The sequence below is a fragment of the Oryctolagus cuniculus genome, chromosome 10 (genome assembly GCF_964237555.1).
Source record: "Oryctolagus cuniculus chromosome 10, mOryCun1.1, whole genome shotgun sequence".
NCBI classification, from domain to species: domain Eukaryota; kingdom Metazoa; phylum Chordata; class Mammalia; order Lagomorpha; family Leporidae; genus Oryctolagus; species Oryctolagus cuniculus.
The window spans coordinates 18,170,057-18,186,616 of record NC_091441.1 but is presented as its reverse complement, the minus strand read 5'-3'; the positions used below and the strand labels follow the sequence as shown (position 1 = coordinate 18,186,616).

General features: G+C 39.4%; 1 protein-coding gene across 1 annotated transcript; it reads right to left on the bottom strand.

Annotated features, from left to right (window-relative positions):
• Window positions 1-1,583: 1,583 nt before the first annotated feature.
• On the bottom strand, window positions 1,584-3,278 carry MC4R (melanocortin 4 receptor). The gene has a single exon (XM_002713616.5). It carries the CDS (start codon window positions 2,859-2,861, stop codon window positions 1,863-1,865), a length of 999 nt encoding a protein of 332 aa, XP_002713662.2. The 5' UTR covers window positions 2,862-3,278; the 3' UTR covers window positions 1,584-1,862.
• Window positions 3,279-16,560: the final 13,282 nt, after the last annotated feature.

The window sequence follows — 16,560 nt, the reverse complement described above, 5'->3', positions numbered from 1 at the left end:
GGGATGCTGGAATCCCAAACAGTGGTTTAACCTGCTGCACCGCAACACCAACCCTGCATGGTTGGATCTTGACCAATATATGAGTATATGCTATAAACTATGAACTGCTCCAGGGGAAGGTGTGAATGTGAGTAAGAAGGAAGTCAGGATCTTTTCCCTAACTCTGTGATGATACTTGACGGACAAATAAGCAGCATCTGGAAAGACAGCCAGCAAAGATGTGAGTTGTTTACAGCTCTGATTTCCACATCTTCTCTAGACCATGGGGTTTCTTTGAGTCATGATATGAAAGAATGAGCAGGAATAGTAAGAGTAACCAAACACCATTTGTGTCCTGCCATTGGTTTGGGCTATGGCCGTTATGTCAGTCTACATGTAAAACTTCACACTTATTTTTGCTTCAGAATGGAGGGATTTCAGTGGAATTAACATTAAGCTTCAGCATCACTTTTCTTTTGTAAACTTATACTATAAGCCAAGGTGTCCCATATATGGTGAAAGTGAAAGTGGGGTCTTACCACTGACGTGTAAGACATTGAGCTTTGGATTGAAAAGTACCTTTGCATATGGCCTCTGACCATGAGCATTGGAAGACACTATTAATTCACAAGGTAGTTTACTTCTAATCCTCTGTGTGGTATGTTCTTTCTTTAACACATACATAGATTGAAAGTGCAGATTTTGTTGCTCAGTGGTCAAGCATGTGGTGTTACTTTGGAGCAGAGAGAGTATTTCGTGTCCCAGATGTGGCTTTCCAAGGCTAGCGTACTCTTGTGCCACATCCTTGGGGTTGACCAGGTGCCTTTCTTCCTGCTAATAAAGTACCAGCCTCACAGCTACCCTTACTTTAGAGATTTATAAACATTGTCTGAAAGCACTGTACTATGGAGTTGATGTTGACAGTGAAGACCCTTAATATTCAATGCTGAGACTCTAGTTCAAGAAATTAACAGCAAGTAAACAGCAGATCTCTTCCCTGTGATTTGTGAAAGGTTCACTATCAATCATTTGGCTTTTAAGTGATCGGACACCAGGCCTCTCAGTGTAATACAACTTTTTCTGGACAATTCAGCAGACTTCAGCAGATGCTGGGTTCCTGATTAAAGGGGCAGAAATATTTCATTTTCTGTTTTATTAATGATGGGTGGGGATAATTTCATACCAGAAAGCTTAGCTTCGCACGGCAGTTCAGGATTTCCAGACCCCTTTAATCCCATAGCTGTTGTTTTCTCCCCAAAACAGATCACCTGTTAGGAAAATCAGACTGGGCAAAAAAATGTTTCTGTCTTTGACTCAGTTTTCCAGTGGCTGTTAATTTGAAGAGGAGCCTTATTTTTACTTCTGCACAGGGAAGACAGATAAGATTTTATGTAATTAATGGAAACTTCAGTGATAGTGTTGCCTTTTTTTTAAACAATTAAGCATCTGTTCTTTTACTATTTCCCTCTTAAATGCTAGAATCAAGCCTCTCAATTTCAGTGTTGTATAGGAAAAATAGGAAACCATTGTTAGAATATATGTAATGCATCTCTGATTTCTGTTACTATTACCAGCAAAGACAAACCCTTATGAGTAACAAGAGACACTCTTAAGCTTTTAATATAGACTTTTTTTGTAAATCCATAGTGCCTATAGTTAATAATATAGGTTAACATTTTACAAGCAAAAAGAAGCATGACATTAAAAATAATACTGAGATTAGACATTTTTCATATCAAAAATCACAAACCTCCATGTGTACAATAGAGATTCTCAGCCAATGCACTACATAGAGGAGAGAGCTGTTGCCGAAACACACTGTTCAGTTGTATGGGAATGAGGGAGTCTCTTATGCATGTAATTAGTGTGGCCTCTGTCCCCTTCTAATACCTGCTAGAGAAATCACAGAGCCCTCCCAGAGGGTAGAAGCAGATGATCTCTTTGAAGGTCTTCCTCAGTTCTTGACTCCGGAGTGCATAAATGAGAGGATCGATGATTGAATTGCACATGATCAGTATGAGATACAAGTTAAAGTGAGACATGAAGCACACACAGTATGGGTTCTGGGGACAGGAGATGTAGAATATTAAGTGGAGGAAGAAAGGGGCCCAGCAGACAACAAAGACCCCAATCAGGATGGTCAAGGTGATTGCCCCCTTCATGTTGGCCCCTTGGCGGATGGCGCCCGTGCCCGGGAGGACCGCGATCCTCTTAATGTGAAGTCTGGCCATCAGGAACATGTGCACATAGAGGGAGGCCATGAGAGCCAGCATGGTGAAGAACATGGTGATGAGGCAGATGATGACAGCGCTGCTGTCGGAATAAATGATGAAGAGAATGCCTGAAACCGTGCAAGCTGCCCAGATACAACTGATGATGATCCCGACCCGCTTCACTGTCATAATGTTATGGTACTGGAGGGCATAAAAGATAGTAAAATACCTGTCCACTGCAATGGAGAGCAGGCTGCAAATGGAGGCAAGCAAGGAGCTACAGATCACCGAGTCAATGACATTATCAATGTTCACCGTGAAACTCTGTGCGTCCGTATCCGTGCTGTTTAATAGGGTGATGACAATGGTTTCCGACCCATTGGAAATGCTCACCAGCATATCTGCCACTGCCAGGCTGCAGATGAAGAAGTACATGGGTGAGTGCAGGTTCTTGTTCTTGGCTATGGCTACAATCACTAGAATATTCTCCAGCAAGCTTATGACACCCAGAGTCACGAACACCTCCGGTGACACAAAAAGTTGCTCATAGCACCCTCCATCAGAATAGCCCTTCCCCAGGGACTCGCTGGCATTGCTGTGCAGTCCATAGCTGCTGCGATTCCAGAAGTGGAGAGACGTGTGCGTCCCACGGTGGTGGGTGGAGTTCATGGTGCAGCAGGTGGATTCAGATCCCCTGTGCTCACTGCACCTCCCGGCGCAGGAAATCCCAGTTACTGTCTCTTCGTCTGAAAGTTAGGAGGCTAACGCGGCATGCTTGCTGTGGAGTCCAGTCACAAGCTCCAGGGCTAGCCGTGGAGTTTTTAGTCTTTTTTAGGTCCGGCTGTGATCATCATCGCTTTAAAATGTTAGACTTCAAAATGCCCATTCTCAGTTGGAAAGATTGCTGACTGCGTTTTGGTTCTCACTTCTGCTTTAACTTTATGAATTCGGGTCTTTTCAAAATAATTTTCCTGGTAGCTGCCGTGCCACGGGGGCGAATCCCGTGCACATGCTCCGTCGGCGCCTCTTCCAAGAAGCAGTTGTTGCCAGCCCCAGCCTTGCATCAGTGCTGGTAACTGGGGTTGCCGCTGCTGCTTTTTAGAAAAAAAAAAAAAAAAAAAAAAAAAAAAAAAAAAAGGCTCAGAGCGGCTCCTCCTGTGTTTGCTCCTGACCAATCCGAGCGCAGTGGAAGCCTGAGAGAAGCCGATGAGGATCCTGAAATTCAAATTGCAGAGTGGTCCTCATTCAGATGCAGGAGCTTCTGGAAGCAGGCTGGTTGTGAGATCCTGATTTTCCTTTTCAAGTTTTCAAGGAAAGTAGCCTGATCCCTGCAGGGCATCTGTGCCAGCACAACCAGCCACCCTGAGGCAGTGCCTGTGTGGGTATCTGAAATGAAACAGAAAACACAGTCCCATGTTCCTGCCTTTATGCCCGGATACAGATTGTTTTTATACTATTTAATTTCTTTGAATTAAGAGCCAGGCAGCGATATTGCAGTTTAAAATACCTGAAATGTAGGGAGAGTGTTTATAGTGTGTGTAGGCACGCAATAGATGAAAGAATTAGGTGTCTGCCTGCAATTTGATTTACAACAGGTGCACCAGTATCTACTGTTTCTCTATTGCAGAATTTTTGTTTTTAGAGCTAGGAATTCATGGTGTTTAAAATCCATACAACATTAATGAGACCATACTCAACTCAGACTGAAATAAAGTCAATAATTAGCCAAATTTCTTTTGTTAAAAAGGTAAAATTTTATTTCTAATGTTATTTTGTTTTTGACTTCCACAGCTCAGGGTCTTGTAAGTTAAACCCACATCTTGGTAACTATATTCAAGCTGAGATTAGTGGATCCAAGCTGTTTATTCAAGTTTCTGAATATTTTCTTTAAATTAGTTTTGAAAGATTCCAGCAAAATTATTTTTCAATTAAGCTCCAGCTTGTGAAATTGTGTCCTTCGTGTGACTCTTTGATTTCAGCTGTCAGTGGTTTATGGGTTCTGTTCATCAGAAAACAGGAATCATTTCAGGGCTAATTCTGAACCCTCAGTCGTTTAAGTATGGATTTTCTCTCCATTGCCATCTGTGTCAGATAATGCTACATACTTCTCCTGAGTATTCAGCTAAATTAACATCTTCCACCCATCCCTGGCGGGGGGGTGGGGGGGCGTTTCAATTGAATTCCAGCTGATGGGATGTACCTCACCCAGTGCCTCTCCTGCCCCTCGGTGGATGCCTCACTATGTGGGTACCACAGCCACGCCACGGAGGAAGCCTGTGGCTCTGAACGCGCAGAGCGGTGCTCTCGCCTCCAGTTCAGCTCACCAACTATGCTGAGCAGTTATTTGAGCAAACAATGTATTTCTCCCGTGTGAGGCTGCTGAGCTAACTGACTATGACAGCAGCAATTATCCTGACTTTCTAACTTTTCCTTGGCTCATTTACAAGCAGAAAACCTGAATTACCTGAGACTTTTTTTCCTTTTCTGCATTTACCATGATAATGAATTATCTATGAAATATGCAATGGAAGAAATCTATAGTATTGACTTATTGTCACTATAATGGAATAACTGAGGCAGGTAACTGTATAAGCAGAAAACTTTTTTTAGCTCAGAAGTATTTAGTTTATTTATTGAAAGGTTTATTCCATTTTGGGGGTTCAAAATCAGAGATAAGGTAGTGGGGTTGGGGTAGGTTAAGGGCATTGGTTTGGCCTGTGGGCAGAGTAGTGAATGGTAACACTTCATGGCATGATTGCCTGAGAGTATGGAAGAGGTTACACTGCCAAACATGTCAGAGAGAAACTGAGGTCTGACATTCACCCCGTGCATGGCCTCAGTGACCTGAGCACTTCCCACTAAGCACCACCTCCTGAAGATTCCACTCCCTCAGATAAGCTTCCTCCTTCACTCCGGGGACCAAGGCTTCAATCATGGATCATTAGGAGACTCCCAAACATACCCACACCATAGCACCTGCTGCTTCAAAAAGTTTGTGGAACATGAAAATGAAAGATAGATTTATTTTGGTGCAAAACATTTTTGAAATCCAGGGATAGTTTTGCCATAGTGTGTATCTCCCATGAACTTTTGATTTTGAGTGGACAGTGAGAGAGAGACAGAGAAAAAGGTCTTCCTTTTTCTGTTGGTTCACCCCCCAGTGGCCGCTGCGGCCGATGCACTGTGGCCAGTGCACCGCGCTGATCCGAAGCCAGGAGTCAGGTGCTTCTCCTGGTCTCCCATGGGGGTGCAGGGCCCAAGGACCTGGACCATCCTCCACTGCACTCCTGGGCCACAGCAGAGAGCTAGACTGGAAGAGGGGCAACTGGGACAGAATCCAGTGCCCTGACCAGGACTAGAATCCAGGGTGCCGGTGCCGCAGTCGGAGGATTAGCCTATTGAGCCGCGGCACCGGCCCCATGAACTTTTATATGACTGCTTGTATAATGTTGTTATCAGACCATCAGAGTCAACTCTGGAAAATCTATTTGCTAAAACAACTCTTGCCCTTTTGCTTCCTACAATTCTTGGTGGCACATTGTTCCATTTGCTCAGGCTTTACCTGAATTTAAAATACATTACATTACAAATTTATAGCCATTTAAGTGGCCTGATACTGGCATGAAAACAGACACAGAGAGCAACAGAAAAGAATAAATGTATAGCAATGCACCTACACATCTGTAGCCAACTGGTGTTTGACGAAGGTGGTAAGAATATGTATTGGAGAAAGGATAGTCTTTTAAATAAATCATGCTGGGGAAATTGGTTATCCTCACAGAGTGTAATGAAACCAGACTCTTCTCTCACTGCGTATGAGCACTAGCTGAAAATGCGTTGAATACCTATATGTAAGACCTAGAACTTTGTAACTACTCAAAGAAAATACAGGGTGGAGGAAAAGGCAAGGATTTTTTTCTTGGACTTCAAAACCATAGGACATAAAAGCCAAAATAGACAGATGGGATTTCATAGACAAGTCTGGACAGCTATAAAACAATCAAGATTTAAGAGATAATCTACAGAAAGAAAGAAATATCTGCAAGTTATGTTTCTTATGGGGGATTAATAATCAGAATATAAAAGGAGCTCAACCCAACAGCAAAAAAACAAACAAGAAAGACAAAATGGAGCCTAGAGGTTAAGATGCTACCTGCAACATCGATATTGCATTTGGGTGCTGGTTCATGTCCCAGCTGCTCCACTTCCAATACAGCTCTCTGCTAATGGCCTGGGAAAAGCAGTAGAAGATGGCACATGTACTTGTGTCCCTGCACCCACTTGAGAGACTTGGATGAAGCTCCTGGCTCCTGGCTTCGGCCTGGCCTACCATTGGCCATTGCAACCATTTGGGGAGTGAATCGGTGCATGGACGAGCTCTCTGTCAGTCTCTGTCTCTCTCTGTAGATCTTTCAAATAAATAAAAGCATCTTAAAAAATAACTCATACAAATGATTCAATAAAAAATGAGCAATAGATCTAAACCAACATTTTTGAAAGGAAGACATACCTATGACTAACAGGTATAGGAAAAAAAAAAGTTCAACATCACTAATTATCAGGGAAATGCATATCAAAACCACAATGAGATGTCACCTCACTCCAGCTAGATTGGTTATTATCAAAAAGCGAGTGCCTGCAAAAATGGCAAGAAAAGGGAACCAAAGCACACTCCTAGTGGGAATATGAATGAGTTCAGCCCTTATGGAAGACAGTAAAGACTTTCCTCAAAAAGTAAGAAGCAGAACTGCCGTTGAATCCAGCAATCCCACTTCTGTACTCACAGGAAGTGAAGTGACCTTGAAAAAGACACATCTGCACTCCCTTGCTTATTGAAACATGATTTATAATAGCCACGGAATGGAAACAACCAGAGTCCATCAACTGATGAAAGGATGAAGAAAGTGGAACACAACAGGGGAATTCTGTTCAACCACAGAAAGGATGGAATTGTATGATTTTCAACAACATGGATGGAACTAGAGGTCATTATACTAAATGGAGTAAGCCAGGCACAGAAAGACAAGTATTGAGTACTAAGGTAGGAGAAAGATGTCTTTTGTTTTATTTTCCAGTAGAGTAATTATAGATAATGATAGCTTTCTGTATATTTGTTAACGAAACAATACTAGAATAAAGAATTCTGAATATTTTTGACATAAGGAAATGATAACATTTTGAGGAAATAGCTATGTTTACCCTGATTTGAACACCACACAATATATGAGTCAAAATATCACATGGCCTAAACAATTCTAATTTTTATATATCAGTTAAAATAAGAAAATTTAATAAGGGTATATTTTATATGTCAGCCATGGTTTAGTTCTTTAATCAGCAATGCTAGGCATGTTCATATTTTTGAGAATAATTTGCAGATTTATTTTCAAATACAAATTTGAGTTAGACTGTAATTTATTTCTGTTCTGAGAAAAACCCTTGTCTTGAATTTATAATAATAAATTTGAAAAATTCGTATCTAGAAATGTTTGCCAAAGTGCCCAATAGAAAAGTAATTTTAACAGAGGTTGATGGTTTTTTACCACAGAATAAAGTGGAAGTTTCCACCGACAAATAATCTTGGAAAATATTGCCAATTCACTGTCCCATTGAAGTTTTGGAGTTTGTTATCAAATGAAATTTCTGAAATTTCCTACTGTAAAAGGAGATTTATCTTGTTTAAACCACTTATTTCTTAAAGTTATTGGAGCATAGGACTTTTCCTCTCCCACATTTATTTTTCAATTACTCATTAAATGCATTTCTGTTGTAATGCTTCTTTTGAAATGTAAATTTGTTCCAGACTTATTGATATATCAGGGAACACTTTGAGCTTAAGGAATTTTTTTTACATTTGTGTTTTCTCGGTTTTGATTGAGAAAAACAATAGGTTAAGATGGGAAACCATAGTCAGCTGACCCAAGACACATGAGTGTGCACTGTACGCGTCACCTCCACCATTTGCTGCACCTGCTAATGGCATGTGTAATGAGGCACAGTCACCCTCCGTTTTTAGTAATCTTCCTTTTAACACTTTATAATGAGTTTTATGGAGTTTTCAGTAATCTTCCCTTGTCTGATTCTGGATTCAAGGTAATGCTGGCCTCATAGAATGAATTTAGAAAGGCTCCTTCCCTTCAAATGTTTAGGAATAGTTTGATAAAGACTAATGTTGGTGATTCCTTCAAGGTTTGGCAAAATTCATCAGAGAAGCCATTTGGTCCTGATTTTTTCTTTGTTTGGAGGCCTTTTATGACTCATTCAATCTCACTGCTTGTGGTTGGCTTGTTTAGGCTTTCTACATCTTCATGGTTCAATTTTAGTAAATTATATGTATCCAGAAATGTACTGATTTCTTCCAGGTTTTCTCATTTATTGGCATATTGTTGTTCGTAGTAGTTCCTAATGATTCTTTGTGTTTCTGTAGTATAAGTTGTAACATATCCGTTGCCATCTCTAGTTTTATTAATTCGAATCATTTCTCTTATTTGCTTCATTTGACTAAATTATTCTGACTGTAATAATTGTGTTCATTTGAAAATGCAAAAAGTTACCTTTTGCATTATAAAATAAACTCTTCTTTATAAAAATTTTATCTCCCATGGTTATAGACTACTGTTTGCAAGTCTTCCAGTTTTCCTAATTGCTGTCTGTAAACAGAATGTACCAGTACAATGCATACCAGTAGGGAGCGATGTATAACACATAAACGTTTTATACCCAATTATAAAGCAAAAATAAGTTCTTTTCATATAATTAGATTTGTGTTGTACTTTAAGAGTAATCAAAGATTATTATAGGAAACAAAATAACTTTTTTGGTTTAAAGATTTATTTATTTATTTGGAAGACAGTTACAGAGAGGCAGAGAGAGAGAGGTCTTCCATCCTCTGGTTCACTCCTTAGATGGCCGCAATGGCCAAAGCTGCACTGATCCGAATGCCAGGACCCAGGAGCTTCTTCTGGGTCTCCCACATGGGTGCAGGGGCCCAAGGACTTGGGCTATCTTCCATCACTTTTCTGAGGCCATAGCAGAGAGCTGGACTGGAAGTGGAGCAGCCGGGACTAGAACTGGTGTCCATATGGGATACCAGCATTGCAGGAGGCAGCTTTACCTGCTAAACCATAGTACTGGCCCCCACAATAACCTTTAAAGCAAATCTGTACTTATTATTTTTAATATAGAGCAAGTAAAGCTATTATGTTAATTTATATCTTGTTTTCAAAAGCTTCAGATTTGACAATACTAATAGTATGAATTTAATTAAAGTAGACTTAGTCATAGTAGAATATTCATATATTAATATGTCCTTTATAAAGTTGATTTTATAAAAATATGATCTTATCTTAAAATATAAAATTTGGGGTTTAATAATGATTATTTTCACTTATTTTTATCACAATAACTTCCATATAGTTTTTAATCTGGTTGTCTTAATTTCTTCTCAAATCCACTCAATTTTCTTTCCTTCTTATATTCCCTCATTAACTAGTGTTTTACTGATTATATACTTTGTGCCAGAAGCAAGGAAAGCATCTGTTCTGCCACTGAGAAACTTCAAAGTTGATGCCATTTAAATGGGGAGACTTAATTATAGGCTAATAATTCTTTTTTTTTTTTTTTTTGACAGGCAGAGTGGACCGTGAGAGAGAGAGACAGAGAGAAAGGTCTTCCTTTTGCCATTGGTTCACCCTCTAATGGCTGCCACAGCCAGCGCGCTGTGGCAGGTGCACCGCGCTGATCCGATGGCAGGAGCTAGGTACTTATCATGGTCTCCCCTGGGGTGCAGGGCCCAAGCACTTGGGCCATGCTCCACTGCACTCCCTGGCCACAGCAGAGAGCTGGCCTGGAAGAGGGGCAACCGGGACAGAATCCGGCACCCCGACTGGGACTAGAACCCGGTGTGCTGGCACCGCAAGGCAGAGGATTAGCCTAGTGAGCTATGGCGCCGGCGCTAATAATTCTTATACACTGTTATCAGTAGGAAATAATGGCAATATAAATAGAAATATTCTCTGTGAGTGGGTCTTTTTTATTAGGGAGATTTTGTTAAGGTGAGAAGTGGAGAAATACGGCATTTAGCTGGCTGAAAGAGATAAAGATGAGTGGAATTAAGGCAGATGGGAAAACTTCCACAAATGCAGGTTGTGTGAAATGATGTTGCCAATTTTGTAAATAAATACCTTGTCCTGGGTGGGCTGAGAAAGAAGAAGCATAAGAAGTGGATAGGGAGATATTAACAAGAAATAGGTGATGCCAGGGAGCTGGGACCACACTTAAAAACTTTGAACGACTCCTCCATTTCCATCAGACTGTTAGTCTGTCTTCTGAGAAGCGGATACCAAAATGGGATTAAATGTGCAAGACTTTACTAATGAAATGAGTGTGAGAAACACATGGAAGGAAGCCAGGAAAGGCTGAAAAAAAAAACATCAAATCCTGATGTGCCGACCCTGAGTGCTGAAACAGTGAAGCGGCCTGAGCTGAAGTCCAAGAACAGTCATGAGTTTGAAGGAAGACTGGAATTGTTATTTGGGAAATTGAATCTAAAGCTGCCTTTCAGAGGTGCTTGGTGCCTCTGTGGGGTCGGGGCCTGATTTCATATCCCTGCTGCACATAGCAGGAAGCGGCTCTTGGGGAATGTGATCTTGGAGCAAACATGGCAACGGGTTTCAGAGAGCTGTTGCTGGGGCCTGTGCTTGGTTAAGCTTTTTCTACTTAAAATTTTGTAAGCAGATTTTCAAGGCTTCTATGTATGGAGCCAAAGAAGTGATTAAAGTGATAGAAAGAGAACCAGGGGAGAGTCTCTGAACCATCAAAGAAGTTTAAAGGAGGTAGAGTGGTCCACAGTGCTAATCTGACAGAATTGCCTAGTAGGTCAGAACTGAGTTTTCATCAGATTGTTTAGTTGGGAATTATTGGCCATTATAAGGTATAGTATAGCAAGATTAGTGCCAGGAAGATGCAAGAGAGACAGTACCTGGCCTCCCTGAGTTAAAGGGGAAAGAGTGGAAAGAGTAAGTATACCAGCATAGCGAGTTTCCCTAAGGATCTTGACGATGAGGAAACTGGAGATTAGAGATAATGTGTTGCCTGGCTTCTAGAATTCCCCACTGTCCCTCCCTTGCCTAGAAAATTATCACCTCAAATGTCAACTCTTTTCTCTAGCCTTTAACAGCCAACATTGTCTCCACACCACTACCCAACCAATAAAGAATTAATTAAATGAATTAATTAAACATGACTGTGCTATAATGATTACCCCTTTGTTAGTTATTGCTTTTATATTTCTCAACTTGGAAACCATATGAGATTTATTTGTAACAAGGGATATTTACTTTTCTTTAGAATGGTTCCAATAATGTACAATGTTCAACAAAATCAATATAAGTAAAATACAGGTTTTACTTTGATGGATGAATTACATAATTGAGATTAATTTTTAAGTTCTATATTATTTTATTAATATTTTAGCATTTTTTAGTCCAGATACAGCAAATTCACTTTGTGTTATATATTTCTGAGTCTTTCATCTGTCTTTTGTAGTTTTTTTCATTCATTATTCATATTCTATTAGGCTTTCATTAAATATCCCCTATTTTGGATACTGGTTACTAGGATAATTAAATGGGCTAACATGAAGAAATTTTATTTGTGCCTTATCTGGAGTAATTGCTGTGTAAGCCTTAGCTATATTTATTTATATCTTTCTAACTTAAATATTGAAGGCTTTGTAACCTACTTGGTAATTGTATATTTTGTGCAGGATCCACTTTTTTTTGGCAATTTTAAAGGACATTTTTGGTTTAGTAATTCCATTTCTCTTAGTGTAGGCACTGAAAGCAATTCCTCTTTGTATGCTACCACTCCATGATACTTCCCATATCATTAAACTTCCATTCTCAGCACAGCAATAGGCCAAGGTGATATTGTGTAATAATTTCATGCTCAGTGCTATGGAGTCTCTGGGTAGACACCCAAGTAGGTAATTTTCTTATAAATGAGAAATTGCAATCGAAATATGAAGATGAATCCTCCTTGCATGAAAGCTGATATGGTCCTTGTACCAGAGGATCACTTTGGACAAACCTAGTTCTCTTCAATGCATTTCCCTTAAATTTTGGGTGTAGGAGAAGAATAGTAGGACATTTAAAATCTTTTCTTGTGTTGCTGTGGAAATGGAATGTCTTGGAAAGACTTAGCTCATTATACTTTCGCCAATAAGTATTCTAGAACCCCAGTATATACTTGAAGTTGTATATGTGTTGCGGATGTATTTTCAAAGGATTCCTTATACATCTGATCTTCATATTTTACTCATTTTTTTCATTGAAAGCTTTCTACCTTTTTCCTGCCTTCAATCTTTCTGTTAATCATTCTGCACTTAGAGAAAAGTAAAGTTGTACTTAGGTAAAACCAACCAATTGAATAATAAAACTTGGTACTCCTCCATTTTTTATTTCAGAAATTTGGGTATTATAAGAAAACTTGGTACTCTTCCATTTTTATTTCATAAACTTGGATATTACCATATTGCATGTCTCTGATGGTGTTTGTGTGGTTTTGCTTATTAAGATAACATTGGATGAAACAGAGCTAATAGTTTTGTGCAATAGCACACACCAGGCTCTTGGCTTTTCCTATGACTTTCGGAGTAAAAGGTTTGAAAATTAACAAAGTTTTTTTGTAATGTAATAAAGCTTATATAATAATAAAAATAAGCAATAATGTTACTTAACAGTGATATTGTAAAACATGTCCTTAAGTGCATGTAGGACATTTCATAAACTCAAATCCAATGAATAGTGAGTTTTGCTATTTCACATATTAAGATCCCAGAAGAGGTCTTGCAACATCTAGGGAACACATTCTGAAATTTCCTTCATAAATCACTTGTGTGTAAAGTGCTTTGGCTTTTGGCTGGGACATCTTCAGTTTGTTTATTAAAATATCAAAAGTAAGTTTAAGGCTGTCTGAAGTGTCTTCCTTGTTTGAACTTAGTAAGGATGTCTGAAGTGTCTTACTAGTTGGAACTGGTACTTGTCTTACAGAGTATCCTTTTCAAGAGTGAGGAGGAAGTACTGTTATGTACCCTTCAACCAGCTTTTTGCCTGAGTGGAAGGCAAAAAAATGGTCCCAGAATTTAGAATAGGGTCAGAGAATATCATGTCTGTATTTGTGTCTGCAAGACTGCTGGAGGTTGAGCTTTGCATTGTTACATTTCTGCCTCCCACAATTTTCAGAAAGGTGGTTGGGTAGCAAGGAGCAAAGAAACCTACCCAAGTTACCTCCAGGAAGGAGATTTAATTATGCAAGTGTATCTAGGATTAAACTGCTGGTCCACTGATCAACTGCTCTCTTCAATCTGTCCTAAGTTTGACCAGGCTTTTTTCTCTATATTCATTTTCATTTTTTTGTTTTGTTTTTTACTCTTGTGCTTTCCTTATACTCTACTTTCAGCCTGTCTGTGGCTTTGCATTACCCCAAAACTACCTAGCAGAAAATGCATGTTCAGAGCTCAGTGCTAACTATGTTTCTTTCAATGCCAGTTTCAATTCCTGAGGGGGGATTGGTTGTCACAGCACATCACAGTCCAGGAGTGCTTCTAGGTCCAGTCATCTGTGGTGGGCATAGGAACAAAGAGATACCAGATGTGTTTCCATAAATCAAAAGGGCAGCAACCTGGAAAGCCTTCCTTAGAGAGAGTGACTGTAGAACAAGCACCGTTGTCAGTGCCTAACACATATGTCCTGGCCACAGCCTCCCCTGTGACCTCTTCCAGTAATTGCACAGCTTGTGAAAGAGACAAGGAATGCAGCTTTGCCTGTCTTTGGTGTATAATTTTAAAGAAGGAGCCATCTAACTCTGTGAATCTCTTTTGAAGTAGCAATGATAATTTTATGCAAGAATTTCAGGGAAAGTTAAATTTCAGCAAAGTATTGTTCATGTGTCTCGGCTATTTATTTGTTCTTGTCTTTAGTTTCTCCTTTTAAGGGATTTTGTTCTGTATTATTTTATTTTATTTTTTTGACAGGCAGAGTTAGACAGTGAGAGAGAGAGAGACAGAGAGAAAGGTCTTCCTTCCATTGGTTCACTCCCTAAATGGCTGCTGCGGCCAGCGCTATGCCAATCTGAAGCCAGGAGCCAGGCGCTTCCTCCTGGTCTCCCATGCAGGTACAGGGTCCAAGCATTTGGGCCATCCTCCACTGCCCTCCAGGGCCACAGCAAAGAGCTGGACTGGAAGAGGAGCAACCGAGACAGAATCTGGCACCCCAACTGGGACTAGAACCCGGGGTGCCAGAACCACAGGCAGAGGATTAGCCAAGTGAGCCTCAGTGCTGGCCTGTTAACAAGACTAGTGTTTGCAAATACTAACTGATAGAATCAAAAAGGAAGAGAATGATCCAACATGGGAAGCGGGATACACAGCAGACTCATAGAATGGCAGATGCCCTAAACGGCACTCTGGCCTCAGAATCAGCCCTTAAGGCACTCGGATCTGGCTGAAAAACCCACGAGAGTATTTCAGGCATGGAAAGCCAAGAAAAACACTCTGGAAAAAAAAAATTACCTAAATGAAAGATCTCTGTGAGTGAGATCCCAGCGGAAAGAACAGGTCATCAAAGAAGGAGGTACCTTTCTCTGAAGGGAGGAGAGAACTTCCACTTTGACTATGACCTTGTTTAAATAAGATCAGAGTTGGCAAACTCTGGGAGATGGGAGGGTTGTGGGTGGGAGGCAAGTTATGGGGGGGGGGAAGCCATTGTAATCCATAAGCTGTACTTGGAAATTTATATTCATTAAATAAAAGTTAAAAAATTGTAGATACAAAGTAGATGCCTAATAGATCCTTTTTTTAATTTTATAATCTTAGATACATTTAGAAGTGAGCCAAAGTATGGCCTCTGATCATGTAAACCTTCCAACTTCCAGCTCACAGACTGGGCGAGACTGCAAACAGTAGTAGCCTTGGAATAGCTGTTAGACCCAATCAAAATGGTGTTATAAAAAAATCAAGGATTTGATCATGAAATTTTTGTCTTTTTCTCCTCAGATAACAGTATTCTTGCATGACAATTATTTTAGATAAAAATCTTTTATAACTCTTTCCAAATGTCTGTAAAATTGTTAAGACAAATCCTTGGGCCTGTTATATGAAGTTTCATATAGATAAAATGTTTTCCCACAGACTCAATTAGAGTGTCTTTTATTGGCATGCGATTTGTTTAGAAAGACAGAAAATGTGGTCAGCAATTATCTGTCAAGATGAATGAGGGCCCACAATGTGGGCAGACTGGGTTCTGAGGGAATGACTGTCAGCCTAATTGAAATATCTAAGATAGAGAGCAGATTGACACTTGACTTACACCCTGTTAGCCACCATGTGCCCATTAAATTCACCCCCCGACATCTTTTCTGTTTAATATGTGTAGCCCTGAGACTGATCTGATTTGTGAAAAATTAATAATGATTAACTATTAATTTCTAGTCAATAATCCTAAAAATTTAATATAATTTCAAACTATAACATCAGTATACATTCCACACGCATACAAACAACATTTGAAAGATTATTTAGATATAATTTATATTTAATTATTCTGGCAAATGTTGAATAAAACATAGTTTAGAATCAATGTTTATCATCTTCAAAGAGAAAAATTCAAACAAAAAATTAAGTCTGAACAAACACAAATACAGCTAAAAGTACCTACTTTCCTTAAAAATATTTATTTAAAAAAACATTTTATTAAAATACAGTATACATGCCAAGAAATGCTTATGAGTATACAGATAATTGAGGATGTGTTTGTCATCTGATGAACTCAAATCAACACCCAATTTAAGAGAAAGTTACTCGTACCCCAACTCCTCACTATTACCCCTTCCATTTCTTTTGTTTTAACAGGTGAGATAAGAGTATATTCTCTGGAAGGGAGGAGGGAGCGGGAGAGGGGAGGGTTGACGGTGAGAGGGAAGTTATGTGGGGGAAGCCATTGTAATCCATAAGCTGTACTTTGGAAATTTATATTCATTAAATTAAAGTTTAAAAAAAAGAGTATATTCTCATTTATGTGTAATGATTTAGTGAAGCAATATTTATAACTACATATCAAATGATGAACCACAAAATTTTTATTCTTTCCCTGTAATTTTCACTACCACAAGTAAGAAAAAACATGATGCTTTTCTATTTAGGTCTTGCTTATGTCTTTTAGCATAATGATCTCCAGTTGCATCCATTTTGTTGCAAGTATTAAGGTCTTATTTTTTTAATGGTTGAGTAATATTCCATCATGTGTGTTATATATATGCTGCTTTTTCTTTATTCAGTCATCACATGATAGACTAAATCTAGGTTGATTCC

Coding starts and splice junctions, on each gene's coding strand:
- MC4R (XM_002713616.5), bottom strand. CDS start 2,861: ATGAACTCCACCCACCACCGTGGGACGCACACGTCTCTCCACTTCTGG.